General features: G+C 48.0%; 2 protein-coding genes across 2 annotated transcripts; one reads left to right on the top strand and one right to left on the bottom strand.

Annotated features, from left to right (window-relative positions):
* The first annotated feature begins 2,824 nt into the window (after nt 1-2,824).
* Nucleotides 2,825-4,526, top strand: LOC9266054 (probable F-box protein At2g36090). Its single transcript, XM_015768650.3, has one exon. It carries the CDS (start codon nt 3,352-3,354, stop codon nt 4,300-4,302), a length of 951 nt encoding a protein of 316 aa, XP_015624136.1. The 5' UTR covers nt 2,825-3,351; the 3' UTR covers nt 4,303-4,526.
* Nucleotides 4,527-7,626: 3,100 nt separating this feature from the next.
* On the bottom strand, nt 7,627-12,493 carry LOC9270293 (mitochondrial fission protein ELM1). Its single transcript, XM_015772152.3, has 10 exons — nt 12,130-12,493; nt 11,771-12,009; nt 10,927-11,023; nt 10,661-10,810; nt 10,447-10,573; nt 9,368-9,480; nt 9,224-9,287; nt 9,032-9,125; nt 8,832-8,940; nt 7,627-8,041 (listed from the first exon to the last, which is right to left on the bottom strand). The coding sequence occupies exons 1-10, from the start codon at nt 12,319-12,321 to the stop codon at nt 7,943-7,945; spliced, it is 1,284 nt and encodes a 427-aa protein (XP_015627638.1). The 5' UTR covers nt 12,322-12,493; the 3' UTR covers nt 7,627-7,942.
* Between the last annotated feature and the right edge of the window lie 11,605 nt (nt 12,494-24,098).

Raw genomic sequence — 24,098 nt, 5'->3', positions numbered from 1 at the left:
AAATTTTGAAAAATAAATAATCCAACCATCAGTTTTGATTTAAATCTATTGAAACATTATTCTCAATTGATTGACACATTATTTTGGGTCATTATATCTTGATTACATCTGTCCTACTCCTTTGCGGCATGCGGTGTTAAAAGTCCATTACACATCCTATAAACGCTATTAAGATGTTACGTTGCTCTTATAGATCAGATAAAATCCTAAAATTATTCGATACATTATTTTAGGTGGTTAGATTAATTATTTAGAAGAAAACATCCTAAACCTCCCTCTCTCCTTGCCCATGTACGGCGTGCACCATCATTTTCTATTTATTTTCTTTATCTCCTTGTCAATTAAAATTAAAATTATCTGTATGAGCAAAAACAACACAAATGGACCTCCATCTATTACTTATATCCTGTTATACATATAACGACTTTCTACCAACTTAATTAATTTCTCTTAACATGCATACGGGGGCTATGTACTTATACAAATTGACCTTGATACTTTTAAAGCAATCTTTTTTGGAGATAAATAAATGTTCTTAAGAAAGATGATCATAACATCCAAATTACACATATGATCTATGAAGTCATTAATAAATTAGAGAAAAAAAATTAAGTGACATAATTTTTTAATCATAAATGTACTCATCTAGCATTATAGACAACAAGTTGAAAATAAAGGTGCAGTCAGTTGAACATCATACCGATAAGCATGTGAATTGCACCTAGGAATCTTAACAATGAAACTTTGAGGTGGTCTTAGAAATATATCAAGTCACTTCCATATAGGAATTAAAGACCATGTCCTTTATTTTTAATTTTAATTTTGTGGTAAAACTTACTAACATTGTAAATCATGAGTCCTGATGTAGAACAATATATAAAAGTGTATTTTTTTATCAGACACTTCAGTATAGTGATAATTCACTAAAAATACTATGACCATGTCTTCAATATGTCGAGAGAAAATTCAAAACATTTTCCTTTACACCATGCCATAAATGCATTTATATTTTCGACCCAAATTGCAAAGATCAAAGCATTTCAATGGTGATTCATAGAATGGAAATCTCAAAAAAAGGACATGAAATATATTGAAAATTGCTAAAATGTTGCTGGATTTAAAACCCATTATAAATAGGAAAAATAAAATGTTTTACGAGGACTGTTAGGACGAAAATATATAAAACTTAAAATAAAAAAATGTTATTATTGGATTTCTTTTGGGGTTGTGAGATATTCTTCTGGGAGTCAAAATACCCTAAATTTTCTCATAGGAACCGCCTCCATTGTTTCAACATATTTTTTTTCTCATAAATTCAAAACTGCATGATCTTAAGTAATTTTATTTTAGAATTTATATGTTGCAAGTGTAATTATAAGAAAATAAGTAGCATTCAAAGCACAATAAATAAGCTTAATTTTAGTTTAGAATATAGTAAAAATATTTTAATAAAAAATCAGCCACACATAAATATTGATAATAAAATTTCACTCATATTATATGAGGTGCCCGCACATGTGCGTGGGCTATCTTTCTAGTTTTTCCTAATAAGTAGTAGTAAATATGAAGAGAATGCAAAAGGTATTAACTAGAGATAATAGAGTTAGCATCAGAATAGATATATATTTTTTAGATATAGTGAGGACATTACAGCATTTTTCACAGGAAACAGTTTAGTTCCCTTAAACATCCTCTAAGGAGGCCTAAACAGTTGAATATCAAATGCTAGCAGCAACAATTTACTAGTCCCTGCCAGAAAATAATTAGCAAGATCAGTATGCTCACTGTTCTTCTAAATCTGCACAAAAGTTACGCATAAAAACAAAAGGTTTGACTAATCTGACCAGTGACGACATTGATAAACCCTGCTCCATCGATCTGCAGAAAGGCTTGCGGTAACATAGGCGTCGGCGGCAGGCCATTCAAGAGTGGTGGCCGGCAGAGGCTTGAGGAGCCATAAAGATTATAAAAAGGAGTACTCTCTCCGTCTTATAATATAAAGGATTTTGAGTTTTTGCTTGTATTATTTGACCACTCGTCTTATTCAAAAAAATTTTAGAATTATTATTTATTTTTTTGACTTACTTTATTATCTAAAGTACTTTAAGCACAACTTTTCGTTTTTTATATTTACATAAATTTTTTAATAAGACGAGTGGTCAAACAATCTAAACAACGACTCAAAATTGAGTGGTCAAACAATCTAAAAAAACTTAAAATCCCTTATATTATGGGACGGAGGGAGTACTTAATAAGCACAGCATGTAGCAAACGGCGAGAAGAAGATAATTAAGCAAGTCTCCATCGATCTTACGCAGCGGCAAAATTAACCTAAAAGCTTTAGTTTATTGTTGCGAGGCCTATCCGGTTGTCGGGCCTGCCAAGTGCAATGCTAGCTTTCAAACTAATCCTCTTAGCTGGATATGTATCATTCGCTAATCTGACAAATGAAACAGCAGGAGCACAGCTGCGTTATTATATGGAAGGCCGACCTGGCTCGGCAAGGGATATCCCCTCTCGATCGCTCGTCGGCTATCTGTCATATCACGCACGAAATTGCGGCTGCAAATGCTACTTTACGCTCTGTGCGTAACTAACTAAGCTCAGAACTGAAATTATTCCCAATCAAATTAACACATAACGCACAGACTCAGCCATGTAATGTACTCTACACAGGGAGTAATTTTCTTCTCCAATTTTGGTACACTACACTGAGAAAAAGGAAAAAAGAATCGCGCAACATACCGAAGAATCAACTTGGTCTGCGTCTCAGCGACTAGATCTGCGTTGCGTACGTCGTGGTGTATGTACAGGCGGCGCACACACGGCGCGTAACGTAACGCCTCAACCCCGGTGTGGCAAACCACGGGTTCCGTTCCGGAGACCGGCAAAATCACGAGGGAAACGCACGCCCTCGCCCTCGCCCTCCGCCGCGCCCCGCGCACCGCGCCCGCACCCGCACGGCGCGCGGGGCTCCGCCGACACACGGACAAAACCGCCGCCTGTTCTTCCCGCGACTCCCCACCCCAACCCCACGCGAACCGCGAGAGCCAAATGCCGCCCCCGGTGTACGTACTCCGCGCGAGTCGCCTCGCCTCGCGTGTACGTACGCTCGCGAGCGCCACGCACCCCGGACCCGGTCACGGCACGGCCCAACCCCGATTGAAAACAAACAAACAAACATGACATCGGCTTGGCTATCGCCCGCCTCCCTATAAAACGGCCTCGTCCCCGCGTTGCCGACTCGCCATCGCGATCGCGCATTCGTTTCCCGCTCGCCATAGCTCGGCTAGCTACGTCGCATTCGTTGCAAGAGACCACCGGATCCGGAGAACTCAACCAGCTGTTTGAATGGCGGCGACCACCACCACCGTGGAGGACCTGCCAGGGGACGTGCTGGCGTGCGCGCTGCGGCGGCTGGATGGGCCGTCCCTGGCCGCCGCGGGCTGCGCCACGTCCGGGCTCAGGGCGCTCGCCGACGACCCGGACACGTGGCGCGCGCTCTGCCTGTCGCGGTGGCCGTCGCTGGCGGCGGCGGAGCAGCGGTGCGTCCTTTCCGCCGCCGGCGCCGTCTCTCCGCGCCGCCTCTTCGCCGACGCCTTCCCTTTCCCCTGCGTGGACGACGCCGCCGCCGCCGCTCCGCTCGACGGAGACGATCAGCGGCTGCCCGGGGAGCTCGTCTCCGCCGTGGACGTCTACCACGGGGGCGCGGCCGTCGTCTCCCGCGTCGTCGAGACCTCCACGTCGTCCTCCTGGTTCCTCGCCTCGCCGTTCCGCGTCGACGCCGTGGAGGGCAAGAGCCCGGCGCCGGCGCCCGCCTCGGTGGCGTCGTCGTGGTCGCCGGCGGAGCTGGAGCTGAGCTGGATCTTGCTGGACCCGAGCACCGGCCGGGCGGTGAACGTGTCGAGCCGGCGACCCGTGGCGGTGGAGAGGCACTGGTACACCGGCGACACGCTGGTGCGCTACGCCGTGGTGCTCGCCGGGTGCAAGTTCGAGGCCACCGTCAGCTGCTCGGAGGAGGCCGGCCAGATAACGGAGGTCAGCCTCGCCGCCGACGACGCCGACGGCGCGGCGATCAGCGGCGAGGGCTGCCTGCGGCTGCTCGCCGCGGCCATGGCCGGGCCACGGAAGGGAGGGCGGGGCCAGGAAGGGGAAGCCAAGAGGAGGTACGACGAGTTCGTGAGGAGGAAGAGGGGCAGGAAGGAGTCCAAGGCCAGGCGAGAGGTGCTCGTCGACCTCTGCTGCTCCGCCGTCAGCGCCGTCGCCGTCATCAGCTTCCTCGCCGCCGTCGTGCTCCGGTAGCTTAGCAAGCAGAGTCTTTCCCAACCAAGACCGATAAAACCAAAAAACCTGTTTTTGCTCTTTTACCGAGAGAAAATTTTGCTCTGTAAATATCACTGTATCGAGATAAAATGTGTTTTTTTTCACATTTGGTAACCAAGCAGTGCAACATATTCCTTTCGTTCAAAAAGAATTAACATGTGATCCCTTCTAAAACAATTTATTAGAGGGGTCATTTTTCCTCATAGGTTAATTTTTTTGGCCGGGTCACTTCCACTTCTAGGTTTTTTTTTTTTTTATAAAGAGAGTAAACATACGTACAGTAGATACCCTACTGTGTTGCATAATTGCATCAGATCCGTCTTGCCAAGAAACACCATGTTCCTCTACACTATTGGAGCTAAAAATTCAGGCATTTCAACAGAAGACCTTAGCCATGATAGTGTCAGCAATAAAATCGTGAGGTCTACATACCGATCGCCGAGGGGGGCCGGGCTGAAGGATATTGCAATCTGTCATGGCCAAATGGCTGGCAAAAGTCCATAAACTGATAAAAACATGCATTTCGGGGTCCATACCGAGACGTACTCGTCGCGATCGCTACATGACAGTCAACTGGGCACCATCCTTATCCGAGATGGTGCTATCGTTTGCATGTATATTTGTGAACGAAAAATAATTTGTGAATGAAATTTTTATATACGTGTTGTTAGCGATTTAAAAGCAAAGATTAAAAAATAAATTACGAGAAAAAAAAACCTCAAAATCAACACTAAATTTTAGGTTGAAAATTTAAATTTTGGCTTATAATGTCCGCAATGCAGTGGGTGTCTGTTGTACTATGGTGTTCGGTACCTCTTCAAGTACCAAAGAAGAAATACGTTGCATATATTTTTCTTTTCCAATCATATAAAGATGTACATGCGCATCGCACTCGCTCAAGGATAAAGAGTAGGAATGCAAACTGATCGGATTTAAACGGATTATTATCATTGTATATTTGATTAGAAAAATCAGGTGTTAGGTACGGCATGAGCGAACTTGGTCTAGAAACATATCAAATTATCGGATAATATGTGCATGTGCAGATAACATAACAAGTAAAATACGCAACAAATTAGCATCAACTAAGGAAGCCAATTAGGCTTAGGCTCCTAAACTCATGAAAAAAATCACTTAATAGCATTTGTATGAGTTATCATGGTGTATGGTCTAGCCATATGATGTGGTGAAATGGGCCAAAATATAAGATTATATTTATCTTAATATTTCCTCCGTTTCACAATGTAAGTCATTTTAGCATTTCCCACATTCATAATGATGTTAATGAATCTGACATATATATCTATCTAGATCCATTAACATCAATATAAATGTGGGAAATGCTAGAATGACTTACATTGTGAAATGGAGAAAGTAGTATTTTATCTCATTAATCGGATTTTAGGAACGGGATTGCTATAAAATTGTCGACATTGTTTTTTTTTCAAAAAACTTTCACTATAAGGACCCTAGGTCAACGTTGAGATTCATACAAAAATAAGGAGAAAATTTTTACACCGCGCGCTAACCAGCCAGCCAAGCAAGTTTTTCTTTTATAGGAGTTACACATAAGTTATAAGTTACAATATAACTACATTATATTTACAGTGTAATTACACTCCAAATGTAATATTAATATACTCCATCCATGTCTATTTATCCTACAATAGTTATCACTTAAGAGTACTACTTATCCCATCAATCATATTTTATTCAAATTTACTCTCCAAACCTAAAAATAGCATCGTGGAATGGAAGGAGTAGTTACATTTGAAAGTTTCTACCCAAAAACCGTGTAATGTTGTATAGCCACTCCCTTTTAGAAATAGCATTTTCTAATACTCGTACTAATCCATCACTTATAACAAAAATCTTAATCCACTGGATTTTAGAAATTACTTGCCATATCCTGTGTCTTGTTGAATTTATAGTGGATTGGATCAGAAACTATTCTTCCGTTCTCATTCCTAACAAGTAATCCACCCCCCATGTTTGTAATTGTGGCACCAAGATTTAATTCCATCTCCATACAAAAAGTGCTCCCTGAAACACACATATATGACTAAAGGCATGTTTAGATCAACTGGTAAAATTTTTCACCCTATCACATCGAATGTTTGGACACATGCATGGAGTATTAAATATAAAAAAAATAACTAATTACGCAGATTAATTACACAGATTGCGTGTAAATTGCGAGATGAATCTTTAAACCTAATTGCTCCATGATTTGCCAATGCGATGCTACAGTAAACATTTGCTAATGACAGATTAATTAGGCTTAATAAATTCATTTCGTAATTTACAGACGGAATCTGTAATTTGTTTTGTTATTAGTTTACGTTTAATACTTTAAATGTGTGTCCGTATATCCGATGTGACATGCCAAAATTTTTCATCCCTGTATCCAAACACAGCCTAAGCAGGTCACTTCTTCACAAGTTCGAAGCCTGAGCAGTACTACGAAATCTCCCAATCTGGTTGTTCTGACGTTCATTTCGACACAGATACATCGAGGGGTTGCTTGGTCGAATGTATTTGTTGCCGACCTATGTCCTACAACAATTGCCTAACACTTTTAAGCAAAATTTAGCATATCCACAGATTAATTGCCTCCACAGATTAAGCAAACTACAGATTAACAATTTTACAGCAATGCCTTATTTCATTGTGAATGTTTCGCAAAAGCCACATGTTTGCCTATTTGATGAGCAAAATTTGGCAAAAACTGGTGGGAGAAAACACCAATACAAAATGTGATAATTTTGCAAAGCTACATCGATTTGGTCGAGCAAGCAATACACGCATGCAGCTCAAGAAGGCAAAAACAAATGGCGGCAGCGAACATTCAGTCATTGGACCTTACAAAAACAGAGCACCGTAAGCTATTACGGTGACCTCAGCTCAAACGGCGATTACTCAAATGGGGAAGGGAATACATGTGCAACCTCTCAAACATGTTGTTTATTCATGAGTACAGCACAAGCCATGTTATGCATACAGCATGCAAAGCCAACCAGCAACCAGAGATTGTAACAACTAACAAGCCCACGCAATGCGAGCTGCTACCATCACCACGTGTCCACAGACCAGCACAGAAACAAGCTGCCCTGCTGCTTGTTTTGCGGCCGTCCCAGCAATTGACAGATTAATAGGAGCCCATAATATTAGTGCACCATATAAATAACATTATGATTTTAGCCAGAAGGCATCAGGGCATAAGCTTTGATGAAATTTTACAGAAAGCATCGCATTTTTTTAATTAATGAAAAGAATAAACCTAAACCACAGACAGGGAAACAATTCACAATGTCAGATTGCTTCTCATGTATCACACAGAATAAAGTTTCAATTCCAATACTTCATATGTTGGCTTCTCTCCAGTAGCGTTAGAAGTACAAGAGGGAAGAGAATCTCAAACCAAAAATGATCTCCTGGGTGCTGTGCAATGGCTCCAAAATTGGGGTATACCACCAAAAGAAAAGGCTCAACTTTTGTACAGGCCATTCCATGGCTATATTATTCTTCCTCTGAACAATGTAACTTGAATTTAAGTGACTGTGTTAATCAAACTACATAATTTACTGTCGGACAGAACAACACATCCTAACTGTCGCTATCATCCCACAGACCACCCTCGTTCTGCAATTGCTTCACGGACACGTGTAGCTACTTCAATAGCATCGTTTAGGGGAGGGTAGCTCCAGCTATTTGAAATCTACAAGGAAAAGAAGAATGATATAGCCACCCAGAATTGTGGATATACAAGTACATCCTTGTGAACCTCAAGAAAATCTAAAAAAAAAGGGTACTTGAAAAACCACTAGTTATCAGGTGTAGTTACTTGAGCATAAGTTGTCTTGTTGATTTACATCTTTTCATTAGCATATCTACTAATATTTTCTGAATTGTGAGTTAATCTACACTGTCCATGTGCCATAAACTTCCACTTACCATCTACACCAACTATTCCACAAAAACAAAAATATGTCAGCAGTGGTCAGGAACTCAGGATAGCTCAGTTGGTAAAGCAGAAAGTTCATGTGCCACATTGACATAGTTTTACTGTATTTTTATGCGAGCCTTGTCATTAAAGATTGTCAGAGTGACAACAATAGTATTTCCCACACAACGATAATTGATGGCAACAACAACAATAATTGACATAATTCTACTATATGCACAAATGAATTCACAATGCATTAGATTTTATTCAAGTAAATGCAGCAAATGCAGAAAAGAAAAGAATTTAATAACTAGGATCAAAATCAATGAAGCATGAGGATTAAGAAAAATCAAGGTGCCAAAATAATTAAAGTAAAACCTTCAAGGGATAAGGTTCAGAGTTTATAAAGATATTAAAATAGTGAATGATTAGTACTACAGCTTAGCTTTCAGAAAACGGACAAATGGTACATGCTTAAGTTATGCACTATTCTATTAGGCAAGTAGCCAAGTAGGCAGTATAAATCAAAACAAATTATCATTGACAGGATTGATAGACTTACATCTTCCAATCCAGTGAAAGGACGGACAACTCCTCGCTCCCGTAGAGTCTTGTGAAAAGCAGAAAACTTCCATTTACAATACTCAGTCCCAATGACGTAAACAGGCTTCCTGTGACACGTGTGATGTGAAGCAAGTCATGCAAACCCATAAAAAAGGTAGGAGCTTGCTGGAAATTACGTGAATTTTAATATCAGCTTACCCTGTGCTACAAGCCTCACTTAACATACTTATAGAATCAGCTGTTACAACAAAAGCATCAGCCCATGCAAGATGCCCCATGTGCGGGTTAGGTTCTGCAAAAATAAAATCAACTTGTTACAACTTACAAATGTAACAACATGCATAATAAATATATTACATCATGAATAACTTAGTGTTATATTTCATCTACCTTCCCCATCCCAAATATAGATCTTAGGATGACCAGCGAACTCTTTCGATATAATATCAGAGACCTGTCAGCAGATAATTAAACTTAAATGCCAAGTTCTTTAACGATATTATAACAGAAAAACCAGAATACCAATCGTCCTACCTTTCGCGGTGTTCTCCTGGAAAATGAAACTCTCACACTCCCACAGCTGTCTAGAACATTATACGTAGAAGCTATGAGCTGCCTGGCAAGGTCGACACCATACTTACAATTCCCTAATCATTGACAAATAACAAAAGTCAATATTGGATCTGGGCATGAAAATCAATAATGGGACACATACAAAACTGTAACAAAATAAGCTTAAGATAAAAAGGATTAAAAGCCAACAGAAATTCTGTTAGCTCTCTGTAAGTTAGACATGCAAAAGCATATCCAAGAGTCCCAAGGCAGTTGACTAGTCGATAATACTTCTGAAAGGTGTACAGAGAAGGATATAAAAGATCATAGCATCGAAATGCTTTGCTCATTATAAGATTCGCTATATGTTTATAGTCCTCACATACTATATACGAAATTCTGACCCTGAGTTGATTTGTATCATAGGCTCTCATGGGTTTTAGGAGGAAAGCTGAAGGCTAATACAGATATCTAAACAACAACATCAAATGTGGGGTTCTCAATCCACAGTCCACAGGTAGCATGGAGTAATGGCACATCACTAGTTCTGCACCCCCAAAGATCTAGGGGGAGGGGCAAAGAATGCAACTTCAGGACATAAAAAAGGTCGGCCTTTTACTCTTGATGATTCTAGCTTCTATGGTATCTTTATGATGCATCACATTAGTTAAAACAATTTCATAATGTTCCAGGGACAATGGCGTTGCAAGGAACTTTTCCTTGCTACGATAAATAAGAGATGATATCCCCTTAGAGATCATCATATTGAGTAAAGAAATCAATTGAGATATCCTAAAAATGATGAATCTCCTGTTACTGAAAGAAATAACAGGTGTATCTTCTATGCAACTGACTAGCCACATCTAACAGTAACACATCGACATATCATTTCTTATTTTTTGTGTGTGCACTCAGGTGCGCATAGGTTTCTCCATGAGAAATCATCAGAGTGCAACCATTTGAATTGTGGCTAGATTTATTCTTGCAAACTCAAAGCAGGACTACGTATCCAAATACAGAAACAATGGAATGTGCAACGTGAGAAAGATAGGGAGATCTACTTGTGGGTCCTCCAATGTTGACGATTAGCAATGGCTTAGGCAAAGGGGCGAGTTCATCATGCCAGGCTATAGCAGCAAGGCGCAGTGCAGCAGAATCAGCTTGGTGTAGTGCACCAACAGTAAGCACCTGAACTTTTTCAAAATCCAGAATAAGTATGACATCGCAGTGCAACCATTTTTCACTTCCCAAAATAAAGAAGAGAAAGCAGCATACCACATTCCTCCCAGGTGGTTCTTGCGGAGTTATCCATCTACGGAACAGGCGTGGAATTTCTTCTTGTCCGCCAGCAATTAAAGCATAGTAATCATGGCGAGGAGTCACCACCAGATCAAACCTATCTAGGCGAGACCTCGGGTGCTGTATCTGAAATCGAAAGGACAACATTTCCAGAATTAAATTAAGATCTATATCACAATCAGTAGGTATTTTGTTGCCTATCACTATAGCAATGGATCCAACACATTAGGTTTGAATACTACCTGAATGACGAACACATTGCCTGAAGCTAGATGCCTTATTGAGCTTGAATATGATATGGTATCCCAGCCACACGCGACAATTAAAGTTGGCCCTTCCCTGAAAGAAGAGTTAACTGTCATGTTCACAGCTTATACTATTTTTAGGAAGACAAGAGAAACTATTTTTTCATGAGCATAATAGAAAATATCATAAAGCAACCAGCAAACAAAATATATTGCTAGGAGAAAAAACACTCAGATTTCTGCAGATCATGTGTGGTTTGCCAATGTTTTAAGTGACATAAGACTGCACTCTACAAGGTATTTACACAAACATATTCAACTGGGCAAATAGATGTTGTTCCAAACCATCAGGACAGCAATATCCACCTTAATCATCCCTTGCTATGTTCACCAAAATCATCAGGATAGCAATAGTCCTCTTAATCCTCCATTTCTAACTATTTTCGGCATTAAAGATACGAGCATTGCATATGGAAATGGCATTGTACCATTTATCACAATACTTGTTAACTCCAAAAAGGGTGGTGATGTCGAATTTGCCAAAAAAACAAAGGGTACATAAAAGAAAAAAGTGGGTGAATTTCATAGCAACTCCAGCAGCCCGTAACTTCTAAGAGATGTCGGAATAAATAAATCTACTCTAACCCGTTGCCAGAATTCCTGAACTAACATTATCATTTCAGCAACTTAACCGAACTCAAAATAAATATAATGTAAAACATCATTTCAGCAACTTAACACAACTGAAAATAAATATAATGTAAAACAACCCCCCCTAATCCACAGTTCCACACATTTTAAACAAGTGGACGGAGAGATAGCAAAGCAATGCGCGCCTTACTTCTCGAATGTATCGCGAGCCACAGCCACGATCTTCTTGGCGTCCGCTTCCAGGACAGAGGACAGCCCAACCCCAACCGATCCGCCGTTCGGGACGCGGTAGTGCTTCCGCCCCTCGACCACCGGCGCAAGCCTCGTGTTGCGGAAGAACTGCCTCAGCACTTGGTCGATTAGCTTGTGGAGCGAGACGGGGAGGAAGTGCAGCCACTCGTTGATCCCTCCCTGCGGCCTCGTCACACGCTGCAAGCCAAAAAAAAAAACAGAGCAATTCGTTCAAAAAACGGAGAGAGAGAAAAAAATCAACAGTAGAGCAGGAACAACTGCACTGGGGTGAGAGAGAGAGAGAGGGGGGAAACTGACGTAGAGGGTCAGGTGGTCGGCGAGGCCGAGGGCGCGGACGAGGCCGAGGCACTGGTTCTCGGCGCCGGGGGAGCCGTTGCCGATGACGACGGCGCGGCGGACGACGACGGTGGCGGCGGCGGCGCCGGTGAAGATCTCGGGCGTCTCCATGCCGCCGACGCCGGGGGGCTCCGGCAGCCGGATCGGCCTCATCGGCCTAGGGTTCGCCGGCCGCAGGCCGATCCCCCACGAACCAAGCCACCGGATGCTCCGGCGAGGATCTCCTTCTCCTCCACTTCGATGAGGAGGATTCGCTCGTGGTCGGGGTAGGATTGGAAGGTTCGATAATTCGATGTGTTGCGAGATGTTTGGGGGGTTTGGTGTCGATTCGGCGGCCACAGCGGTTGCGTGTTTCTGTAGGGTTCTCGAGTTTCAGGCAGTTGCTGTCACCCACTCTCTCGAATTCTCCAGTTTTACTGTACTACTACTTCCCAGGGTCAAAAATATTTACAGTACCGTTTAACACAAAATTTCGTCAAAACTTTTAAAATTCAACTAACAACTAATTCTATGAAATTCTAGCAACTAATTCTATGTTAAAACAAAAGTTAAGTTTAAGATATTACCATCGTACTCTTATAAACAAACCTATGTATATTATTTGTTTTGGTTTTAAACTATGCTTTTGAGAAATTATAATGGTCGGAATTTTAAAGGTTTTATCAAACCATAAAGTACAAGATATTCTTTTTTACCGGAGAGAACAATACCAATTTTCATAGAAATATTTGAGGCGTACGGTAGTGAATTCTCATTGTGCATGATTTAACATTAGTCATAGGCATAGGCATTTTTAGATAAATGGGTATTTCAGGGCATCGTATCACCTACCCCTGAGCATGGCCCGTGGACAGTGCTCGGGTCACATTCGCCCCACCCCCCACCCCCCTAAAAAAAACCACCACCACGCGGTCCTCAGGGGCGGTACTATGGACACTTCTGTCACCTGCCCTAGTATCCCGGGTTAGAGCCTCTCCAAAAGACTCTCTATTTAGCTCTCCAAGTTAAAATTTAGCCAATACATGAAAAAAAACAAGCTTCAACAGACTCTCCATCCAGATAGCTAAATTGCTCCTTCGGCTAGCCAAATGTAGCCAGCCTCCTCCACTGGCCAAAGATGGGTCCGACCACCACTCCCAGCACCATACTTCCTCTCTCTCCCATCCACCCACCACTCCACCAGCAAGCTGCAAGCAGGGGTGAACCGAGGGCGTCGTTGATGTCTGGTCCACAGTCTGCCACGGCAGTCATCGTCATTGCCGCCGCGCCACGGTCACGCATGAGCCGTTGCCGCCGCAGGGAGCCGTCACCGCCGCCACTGCCTCCCACTTGGCACGCGCGGGAAGACGTCGCCGCCGCCGCCACCTGGGAGCCGTCGCCGCCACGAGGCGGTCGAGGATGGATCGATGGGCCGATGCGGGAGAAGAGAAGGAGGAAGAGAAAGAGAAAGAGGAAGAAGAAGAAGAAGAAGAAGAAGAAGAAGAAGAAGAAGAAGAAGAAGAAGAAGAAGAAGAAGAAGAAGAAGAAGAAGAAGGGAATGGAGGCTGACAAGTGGGTCCCTTTATGATTTTGGAGATGTAAATAGAGAGTCTGTTTGAGCGAACACCTAGTTTGACTACCCAAATTAGTTGAAGAGTTGGCCATATAGGTATTTGGAAAGTCTAATTTGGAGATACGATTGGAGATGCTCTTAGAAGCAACAAATCAACACAGTCAAACCTTGCATTTAATTGGGCGTCTGGGTCTAGCTGAGGCTTGTTGAGTCTGGGGGTGGTGGAATGGTAGTGATGAGCTCCCTTCGCTCTGGGTCCTAGACGGTCACACAACTGGCCTAGACCAGAGTCGGATCTGCGATGGTCTCTTATTTTAGAAAAACAAAGTAATACCTCTTCCTTAATTGAGGAAGCTTGATTTAAGGGGTTTTGATTGGGGAATGTTACGTGAAGGTATCCGTTCGGACGAGATGATATCTCAGAGGTATCACTTTGTTAACGACCAAATTTGGTAATCCAAGGATCGGATGTGGAGAAGGAATCGAGACGGAGTTCGAGATTGTTGACGAAAAAATCGAACACACCGACCTGGGAGATCTGCTTAGCTCCAGTGCAGGTCCAAAGATTGGTGAGATGCGGGCGTGCTAGTCAGTTTGATCCTGCAACTGACAAGATATGCAAATAGTAGATCAAAACAGCCGATCGGCTGACAAGCCGATGGAGTAGTTCCGGCCGATAGCCGATAATAGCCGATGCCGATACCAGCCGATAGTGATAGGGTTTAAGCAATCGGCTATATGTCCAATGTATATGATGATATAAAGGCAATCGGTTGATGATGATATAATAAAATAGCAATATAATCCCGTATAAACCAATCGGCTAGCAATGATATGGTAAATAAGCATCGATCCGAAGGTTAAAGCACATATCGGCTGGAGGTCCGATGTCATGAAATCCACAAGATTAGATTAAACAGTGAAACCTTTGTTGTCATCGGCTAAATCCAACTTATATGTATATGCAATCCTTATGAGCCGATGCAACGTCCAGATAACTCACCGGCTGAAACCCCGATGAAACCCTTATTGGCAATCAAGAAGCAGGCTAGAGATTATGGTTCTAAGCACGACTTAGTAGATCAAACTTAACTGATGCAGCACTAAGTATGAAAATAAATATAATATCTAGACAATCAAGCCGTTGACTGATTTTCAGGGTGGTAGATACCTAGGCTAATCTAATCTAGCAACGCGATTTAGCCGATACCGGCGGAAACCCTAAAACGAGAAGCAGCCGATAGAGCTAAATTAATATGCTAAGACTAGATTAACAGACACATATGATAAATAGGTAGGCAAATATATCATCCAAACCAGAGCAATCCAAGAGGTCGAATGTATTGATGCAGCCTTGAACGACGCCGACGTAAACGATACTATTACCTGGGCCGGCGGAACATTGGACTTACCCCTTAGCCGGAGATTAAACACCGATGCAGCCCCGCGTCAGGTGCCAAGTCCCGCCGGACGATAAAATAAAGTAGAAAAAGGTAAAAAGGGTGGCGATGCGCCGAATTGTATTGATCGTAGCGATAAATTACATAGACCCCGGATGTACATATTTATACCTATGGGTTGATACAAGTTCTTGTCAGACAAGAAAGAAACTTTTTGTAAAGATAAAAGGAAAACATAAAGTCCCTATCGGACACGAAACACACTTTCCTAAAGATAAAAGGAAACTAACAAACTATTCCTAATTAATAGATAACTTGCCATGCCGCATTCTCTTCGAACTCGGTCTCTTCTGGATAAGCTTCCTTTAGTAGATTAATTTCCTTAACTGAATATAGCAAGAATCCGACAATTGACGACTTGATAACTCTCATCGGCTAATCTCAGGACTTCGAAGCCGATGCTGACTCTAAGCCGATGATTACTCCGGGCTTACCAAATTTCACTGTTAACAGAGATAGAGATTGTCCCGGAAACATAGTGAGGATCGGCTGAAGTCTGCATCGGCGACGACTAAGATCGGCAGGGTTCGAGTCAGACAGGGTTAGCTGATTGAGCCGAATCTGACAATATGGCACGGCATATGTTGTCGGGCTAGGTTAACGTGCTTCATGATGATTGCCACGCATGGATAGAGTCCTGAGAAGGCAATTGTATCTATTAATTAGGATATTTTATGTAATTTACTTAGAGATATGTTTGGGAAAAAGTCTGTCGCAAAGACTTATGATATCTTAGGCAGCGTTTGTTCCAGTGAGTTTGAGGAAGAAAGCACATCGTTTTCCGCGTGCACGCTTCCCAAACTACTAAACGGTGCGTTTTTTGCAAAAATTTTCTATAGGAAAGTTCTTTTAAAAAATCACATTAATCCATTTTTGAAATTTAAAATAGTTAATAATCAATTAATCACGAGCTAATGGCTCACCTCGTTTTGCGTATCTTCCCAATCTCCTCAATCCTCTCCTCCTCAAACACACCCTTAGAGTTTGTTAGAGATAAGAGTCGTGTCCGATATGGACATATTTTGTAATTCTCGGGTATAAATAGACCCGAGCCCCATGTAATCAAACTAACAGACGTTCAATACTGTCGAGGAGTGATCCTCTCTAGCAGGAGATCGTGGGATCCCCCTTTCGTGAGTTTGGCCGGGGGAAAAGGCCCGCCTCTGGAAATCGCATCTCTGCCCCCAAGGCTGCTAGTTAGCGTGTGCACAACGAGATTATACAGGTTCGGGCCGCTATGAAGCGTAATACCCTACTCCTGTGTATGGGATTTAGACTGAGAGTTACAAAGGTTCCTAAACTCCGGAGAGCGCTCTTGCTTCCCTTCTCCTAGAGCTCAGGTTTTCTGAGAGTCGTCCCCTTTCTCGGTGGGCAAGGTCCTCCTTTTATACCTCAATGGGATACCACATGCACCGCCTCTACCTACTCTCCTATCGGGTGGGGACCCACCCTACCTTGACCGGATCTCGACCCGTGCCTTCGCCTGTAAGCTAAGCCACAGCTTGTCCTTGAGTAGGGCCCAGCGCCGTCCCTCGCCTGACACGGGGGACATCTCTATCATTCCCTCATTAATAGGTGAAGACTTGTGGTGGCCGCCCTTTCATGGGGAGAACTCCGAATGACCCTCCAATGGGACAGGTCATACCTACCTCCACTCTGTCGGAGGCAGATGCGACGTGGGGGCACGGCCGTCCGTCCAGTCGGATGTGACCGGCGACAGGCTGGTCACAGATCGGTCATTCCTGACCGACGCGCACCAGTCGGGCACGCCGCACGTCTACCCTACTGCATTGAATGCGGCAGGGGGCAGTTGGGGCGCTGCGCGCATTAAAGGTGGTTCAGGCTGGGCCCTCTCCCCGCTTGCTCCCCCCGCCAGATGGCAGCTGGGCGAGGGCCTCGGGACAAAGTGGCGCGAGGGCCCGAGGGGCATGACGTGGCACCCTGAGGCCCCTCGGCCGCTCCTGCAAGTCGCGGGGTGCGGGGGTAGGGCCAGGCTGTAGGGTCACGCAACAGGATGGGAAGATAAATTCCCCTCACTTCGCATACCCCCGGGCCCATATCTCCGACAGTAGCCCTCGACACCACATCGTACGTTGGCCTCCTGAGGTCGGTCTGACGTGGCGCCTCACAACTTCCCAAGCTAGGGTTGTGGGCCCGGCGGGGAATCTAAACGGATGCCGCCGAGCGGCCAGGTTGGCGTATTAACAATAACGGCGATTTGACCGCCACTAACCGCGCTGATGATGGGGGTGCTTAAGGCACGAAAATCGAGGGAGTCGGTTGGACCACACCTCGACTCCCTCGCCCGCCACGCATGCGGCGGTACTAATGGCGGCCCACCTAGATTGCGCCCGTGAACGTCGCACGCCCAACGCTGAGTGCGCCGCTAACAGGCGCACTAAATGCGGGGCGCAGATTCAGTGGGGACGTGATGAGTGGTCACGGGAAACGATGAGGCAATTGCAGGCGCAAGAATCGTGGGGGCAACCGTGAGGGCGTGAAACGAGGAGGCGAGCGCGGGCAAGGCAGGGATAAAAGGATACAAAGGCGGGGACTTTGCCTCCTTCCTTTCGCCGACTGCTCACCCGCACACACGCTCCCTAAGCCCTAACACTCTCGCCACTCCACAGTACTCCACACACCAAGCCCCTCGTCGTTTCACCGCCGGTCGTCATGGCCCAAGACGCTGGCGACGCTGTGCTTCCGGCATCGCGCATCACGGCAGATAGGCACCTTAGTCTTCCCCGCAAGATTATGCCGGAAGGCGCCGCCGTGAGGGCGGGGGAATCGCAGCCGCGGCCGCGGTACCCGGAGTGATCCGTACACCTTCTGTCCTTCGCCATGGCGGGGTTGATCCCACCATTCTCCAGGTTCTTCCATGAGGTTTTGGATTTCTACGAGATCCATGCCCTGCATCTCGCACCCAACTCCGTGATGACGCTGGCCATCTTTGCGCATCTGTGCGAGATGTTCGTCGGGGTGCGGCCGACGATGCGACTGTTCCAGTCCTTCTTCGTCCCGCAGCTGCTGCAAGGTGCGGTGGTGGGGGGATGCTACTTCCAGCCCCGGCCAGGCACGGCGGGGCAATACATCGAGAGTCATCTCCGCAAGAAGTGGGAGGACTGGAAGAAGGACTGGTTCTACACCGCGCTGCCGAACCACCCGCAACTTCGGCTCACCGGCCGCCCCGAACGATCCGCCGCATGGCTGGCGGTTTCGGAACTAGGCGAGGAGTACGACGCAGTGCGGGATCACCTCAGGGGCCTGCGAAGCCAGGGCCTCACGGGGGCGATGGTCTTCGGCGATTACTTCCGCCACCGCATCGCACCTCTCCAAGAGCGGTCATAGCTCGCGGCGGACCGCGCGCGGGTTGACGAGGGGCGCCGCGCCGTGGATGACATGGTGGAGGTGGGGTGCAAAATGCGCCAAGCCCAACTGGCAGAGATCCAGGCATGCGAGGAGACGCTGGACTCTGTCATGCGGGAGATGGAGGAAGAGCGGCAGGCGGCACTGATCGCGTCAAGCATCCTGGATGAGGCGTTGGGTGACATCCGCTTGCAATACGAGGCCCATGCCGAGGACCTGGCGAAGAGGGTCGAAAACGCCCGCGGTGTCCTTGTCGCGGCTGCCGCCCAAGAGCGGCGGGCATCGGAGGCCGACGCCTCGTTGCGGGCTCGGACGGCGGCACTCGAGGCCGAACGCAAGGCCTTGGATGAGCGCGCCCGCTCTGCGCAGGAGTTTGAGGCCACGATTCGTCGGTGTATCGAGGTCCTCGACCGGAACCAGCGCGAGCAGGACGCGCGCAGCCGGGATCAGGCGCAGCGAGCCCAGGAGCTGGAGGGGCGAGCTCAGGCGTTGGAGGAGCGAGCGCATTTGCTAGACCAGCAGGAGTCCATCTTGGCCGCCCACGAGAGAACGGCGACGGAGGCGGAGGCCTCCCTTCGTCTTCGCGAGGAGGCCGCAGCCGAGCGTGACCGGACCACCCTCGCTGCGAAAGCTTTGGCGGCCCGTCGCGCGGAGGAGCTATGGCTCTGGGAAGAGGTGTGCCGGGAACGGGACGCCGCGCTTGCCGAGCGCGAAGCCGAGGTGAACCGCCGTGAGGTGGCGGCGCCGGCTGGGCGAGCAACTCGCGAAACACGAGGAGGCCGTCGCCGGGCGCGAGGCTCGGCATCTGGAGAGTGCTCGCGCCGAGCGCGCGGCGATGGCGGCGAGGGCGCTTCTGAGCTGGAGGCCCGGGAGAAGGACCTGGCGGCGGGCGGACAGCCCGGCGGCGCGGAGTTGGTGAGCCAGCTTACCGCGGCTCAGAGCACCCTTGCCGACCTAGGGCGCTTGGTGCAAGACCAGGCTGGGGAGATCGCGGCCCTCCGCCTTACCCACGAGATCGGACCCGGGCAACTCTCCGATGCCATCGATTGGCTGGAGCGCGCGGGGCACCGAGTGGGCATCTTCGTACGCCGGGATAGGAAGCTCCCTCCCACACAGCCGGCACTCGTGATCCGGCTGGACGGGCTGGCGGCGGATCTGGAGAGGCTGGAGGAGGAGGTCGGCGAGATCGTGAAATCGTCGTTGGCTTCCTTGGCGCGGGCTGCGGTGGAATTGGTCCTCGCAAGCCACCAAGCACGTCACCCCGACTTCGTCCCATGGCGCGCACTCGAGGATTTCCCCCCGGGGACTGAGGCAAGGGCTCGGGTGCAAGTCCGGGGACTGGGACGACGTGGTCAGCGGCGCCGGCCTCGGGGGCTCGGGCACTCCGTGATCATCCCCGCTTTTAATTTCCTTCTGTTATGTGCCTGTAGTGAACACTTCTTATCTTTAGGCCATCGTGCCATCTTGTCTGTAAATAAAGCTTCCCCTTCGCACTTTCTACCCCTTTGCTTTCTCCATTGAATGCCTGCGGCAAGGAAAGAAGAAAAACAAGAGCAAAAATATTCAATTAACTTCCCTGTGACCGAATTGCCGTTTTCACCCCATCCCCCCTCAGGCTCGTTCCTGTGAAAAGGTAAATCCGCGCTTGGTCCGCCATATCTAAGTGGTGAGGGGCAAGACCGCAGCCCCGAGGGAGCCGCCCAGTGGGACTGGCCAGACCAAGGCTACGACGACCGGGGGTCGGGGACGGCCGTGCGTAGGCCCTTCCGAGCCCCCGGGGCGCGGCCCGCGATTAGGCTCCCTTTCGGCAGTTTTCAAGTCGCCCAACGCCACTTAGGGTTCGGAGTAAGCGCGAAATGTCCTTTGAACCAGGACGAGCCAGAGGAAAGAGTAAGAAAAAAGGCGTGTAAAGGCCTCCACTTTAGGTGGGAAAAAATTTATTGCTTGGAAAGGGAAAAAGGTACAAAGTAATTCACAGTGGTAGCCCCCGGCCAAGCCTGCACAAGCCGAGGGGTTGTGCGGGGGTTGGCCCGAGCTCCTGGAAAGCAAAAAATTGCGACGCTATGGATAGAAGCGGCGGAGGTGTTTGATATTCTAGGGGTTAGGCAACTCCGTGCCATCCTCCGTGGTTAGCCGAACAGAGCCTAGCCGGGGAACGCCGATCACTTTGTATGGCCCTTCCCACATTGGTGAGAGCTTGCTTAGCCCCAAGCGCGACTGTACGCGGCGTAGGACGAGGTCGCCAACTTGTAGTGATCGGGTCCGGACGTGGCGCTGATGATAGCGCCGCAGGCTTTGTTGATAGTGCGCCGCCCGCAGGGCCGCGCACCTCCTCCGCTCTTCCAAGTAGTCAAGATCATCGCAGCGGAGATCATCCTGAGTGGCCTCATTGTACAGCGTGACACGAGCCGAACCCAGGGAAAGCTCCGAAGGTAGGACCGCCTCGGCGCCATACACCAGGAAAAAGGGGGTTTCTCCTGTGGCGCGACTTGGAGTGGTCCGGTTTGCCCACAGCACAGCGGGCAACTCTTCAAGCCACGAATCCCCGTGCTTCTTCAGGACATTGTACGTCTTAGTCTTGGGGCCCTTGAAGATTTCTGCGTTGGCTCGCTCGACTTGGCCGTTGCTCTTGGGGTGGGCGGGCGAGGCGAAGCATAGCTTGATGCCCATGTCGTCACAATAGTCGCCGAACAGCTCACTGGTGAACTGGGTGCCATTATCCGTAATGATATGGTTGGGCACCCCGAACCGGGACGTGATGCCCCTGATGAACTTGCGGGCGGAATGCTTGTCGATTTTGACAACCGGGTAAGCCTCGGGCCACTTGGTGAACTTGTCGATGGCGACATACAGGTGCTGATACCCGCCTCGAGCCGCTTTGAACGGTCCAAGGATGTCTAGCCCCCAAACTGCGAAAGCCCAAGAGAGCGGGATGACCTGTAAGGCTTGGGCCAGCTGGTGGGTTTGCTTAGCGTGGAACTGGCACGCCTTGAATCGTCGGACCCATTCCTGGGCGTCTTGCAACGCGGTCGGCCAGTAAAAACCTTGTCGGAAGGCTTTACCGACTAATGTGCGTGAGGCGGAATGTGCCCCACACTCATCCTCATGAGCGTCAGCAATGAGCTCGACGCCCTGTTCCCGAGAAATACACTTCAAGAGTATCCCGTTGGCGGCCCGTCGGTTGAGGGTCCCTTCTACGAGCACGTACCGCTTAGAGATACGCGCAAGCTTCTCAGCTTCTGCACGATCCTCAGGAAGAGTATTATTGTCGAGATATGCCCGGATGTCAGTCATCCAGGCGACGTGACGAGGGGGGTTGGGGTCGATCCCCTCGGGCCCCGAGGCCCGCAGGCTGTCGGGGCTCGGGGCGGAGGTCGTGGCGCCGGGGTCCCTCGGGGGGTCCAAATGTGCCGACGGCTGCACGAGCCTTTCCTCGAAGGTCCCCGGAGGGAGTGGGGCTCGCGCCGACATGATATGCGACAACTCATCAGCGATTGCATCGTCGCGTCGGGGCACGTGCTGGAGCTCGAGTCCGTCGAAGTGGCGTTCCATACGTCGTACTTCACGGACGTATGCATCCATTTGCGGGTCGGTGCACTGGTACTCCTTAGAGTCCTGATTCACGACCAACTAGGAATCACCTAGGACTAGGAGGCGGCGGATGCCCATTCCGGCCGCCGCCCTCAACCCCGCGAGGAGTCCTTCGTACTCTGCCATATTGCTCGTGGCTCGGAAATCGAGCCGAACGACGTACTTGAGGACATCCCTGGTTGGCGAAGTTAGCGTGACTCCAGCCCCCACACCACGAAGGTTGAGGGAGCCGTCGAAGTGCATAACCCAGTGCCCGGCGCGAATGTCGGCGCTCGGGTCTCCACCGTCTCCGGGGAGGGAGGGAAGATCGGACGGAAGAGGGTCATCCACCGGTGTCCATTCTACGACGAAGTCATCCAGAACCTAGCTTTTGATCGCGTGTCGCGGTTTGAAGTGCAGGTCGAACTTAGCAAGCACGATGGCCCACTTCACGACCCGACCGGTGCCCTCTCGGTTGTGCAAGATTTGGCCAAGAGGGTAAGACGTTACGACGGAAACCCGATGCGCTTGGAAGTAATGTCGCAACTTCCTTGAGGCCATTAAGACTGTGTAAAGCATCTTCTGTGCCTATGGGTATCGGGTTTTCGCGTCTCGGAGTGCCTTACTGACAAAGTAGATGGGCCGCTGCACCTTTCGGTGGGGCCGGTCCTTGCTGTCAGGGGCAACTGGCCCGAGGCGCCCGAGCTTAGTGGCCCCGGGGGGATCCCGGACTAGTTCGGGATGACAGGCCTCGGGGGCAACCGTCAGAGCCTCTCACCCTCCCACGGGGGCCTCGGGGCCCTCCCGGGGGTCGGGGGCTTCGGGCACCGGGCCGTCCGGGAACGAGGGGCCATGCAACATCCTCAAATTTTAAACTGCATCATGCTGGCTTTTGATTAAATTAGTGTATTTTAAAAATCTATTTGATTCTTAATTTGGTTCAAGTATTACTTCTTTAGAACCCTACTAACTTACTCTAATTATTCCCTTTATTCCAAACCTTAGTGAATTTGAGCAAATTCTCTCAAATTTCAAACTATAGATTATTTCCTTAGCTTACCCTAATATTAGTGAGGATTTACTTTACTCCAAACCCTAGTGAAACCTATCCAAATTGATAGTTTAAATTCAAATCTTTTCTAGGGAAATATTCAAAAATTCTGAAATTCACTGTTCATCGCACACAAGGTGCTCGATGAAATGCCCAGCCCAGCTAGAGCAGCCTAACCACTACCCAATCTTGTGCAAAGTTTAGATTTGATCCTAGGGGTCAACATCCCACTCAAAAACCGTGGTTTAGTTGGCCTTCTCCTCCCCCTTGCGCGCGCCGCTCTGGCATCCGACTTTGCCGCGGGCCGAGCCGTCACGCGTCGGTCTCCGGATCGATCGCACATGCCCAACCGCCTTGGCGCGCTATCACTCGTCCGACGCCCTCAGACCGTCATCACCGCACCAATCTTGACGACGACAAAGCCGGGACGACGACCGCTGCAAGAAATCGCCGCTCGACGCCGTGCGCGCTCGTCCAAAGCCGCCGCCGAGTGTGATTTCGCTTCTACCCGGGGTGAATCGCGCCAATTCTTGCTGCACGGTTGGATTGAAGATAGACAGTGGTTTTCCCTCTCACAATTCAAACCATTCACCCCCGAGTCGGCCGTTTTCACCCTCGCCGCCGCCGCGCGTCGCGCCCGGATTGGCGCCAACACGTCGCCAGCCGAATTAATCCACGCCTTGCCAAAGGTTGGCAAGCTGCCGGAATTCATCTAGGTACCTCGTAGATGCTCTAGAACCCCTCCTCTAGCCATGTCTAACTCATATCATCTTGATCACCATCACGGCCTAAACATGCCACCGCCGCCCTAGCCGCTAGGCCATCCACATATCAAATTAATCCCTCTGCCGTCGCTCGCCGTCGCCGGAGAACCCTAGCTCCCTCCCCTCCTCGGCCGCAACCACTTTCCCCCTCCATCACCGCTGTAATC

The sequence above is a fragment of the Oryza sativa genome, chromosome 2, assembly GCF_034140825.1.
Source record: "Oryza sativa Japonica Group chromosome 2, ASM3414082v1".
NCBI classification, from domain to species: Eukaryota; Viridiplantae; Streptophyta; class Magnoliopsida; order Poales; family Poaceae; genus Oryza; species Oryza sativa.
The sequence above is the reverse complement of the archived record's forward strand: the minus strand, read 5'-3'. Positions and strand labels throughout refer to the sequence as shown.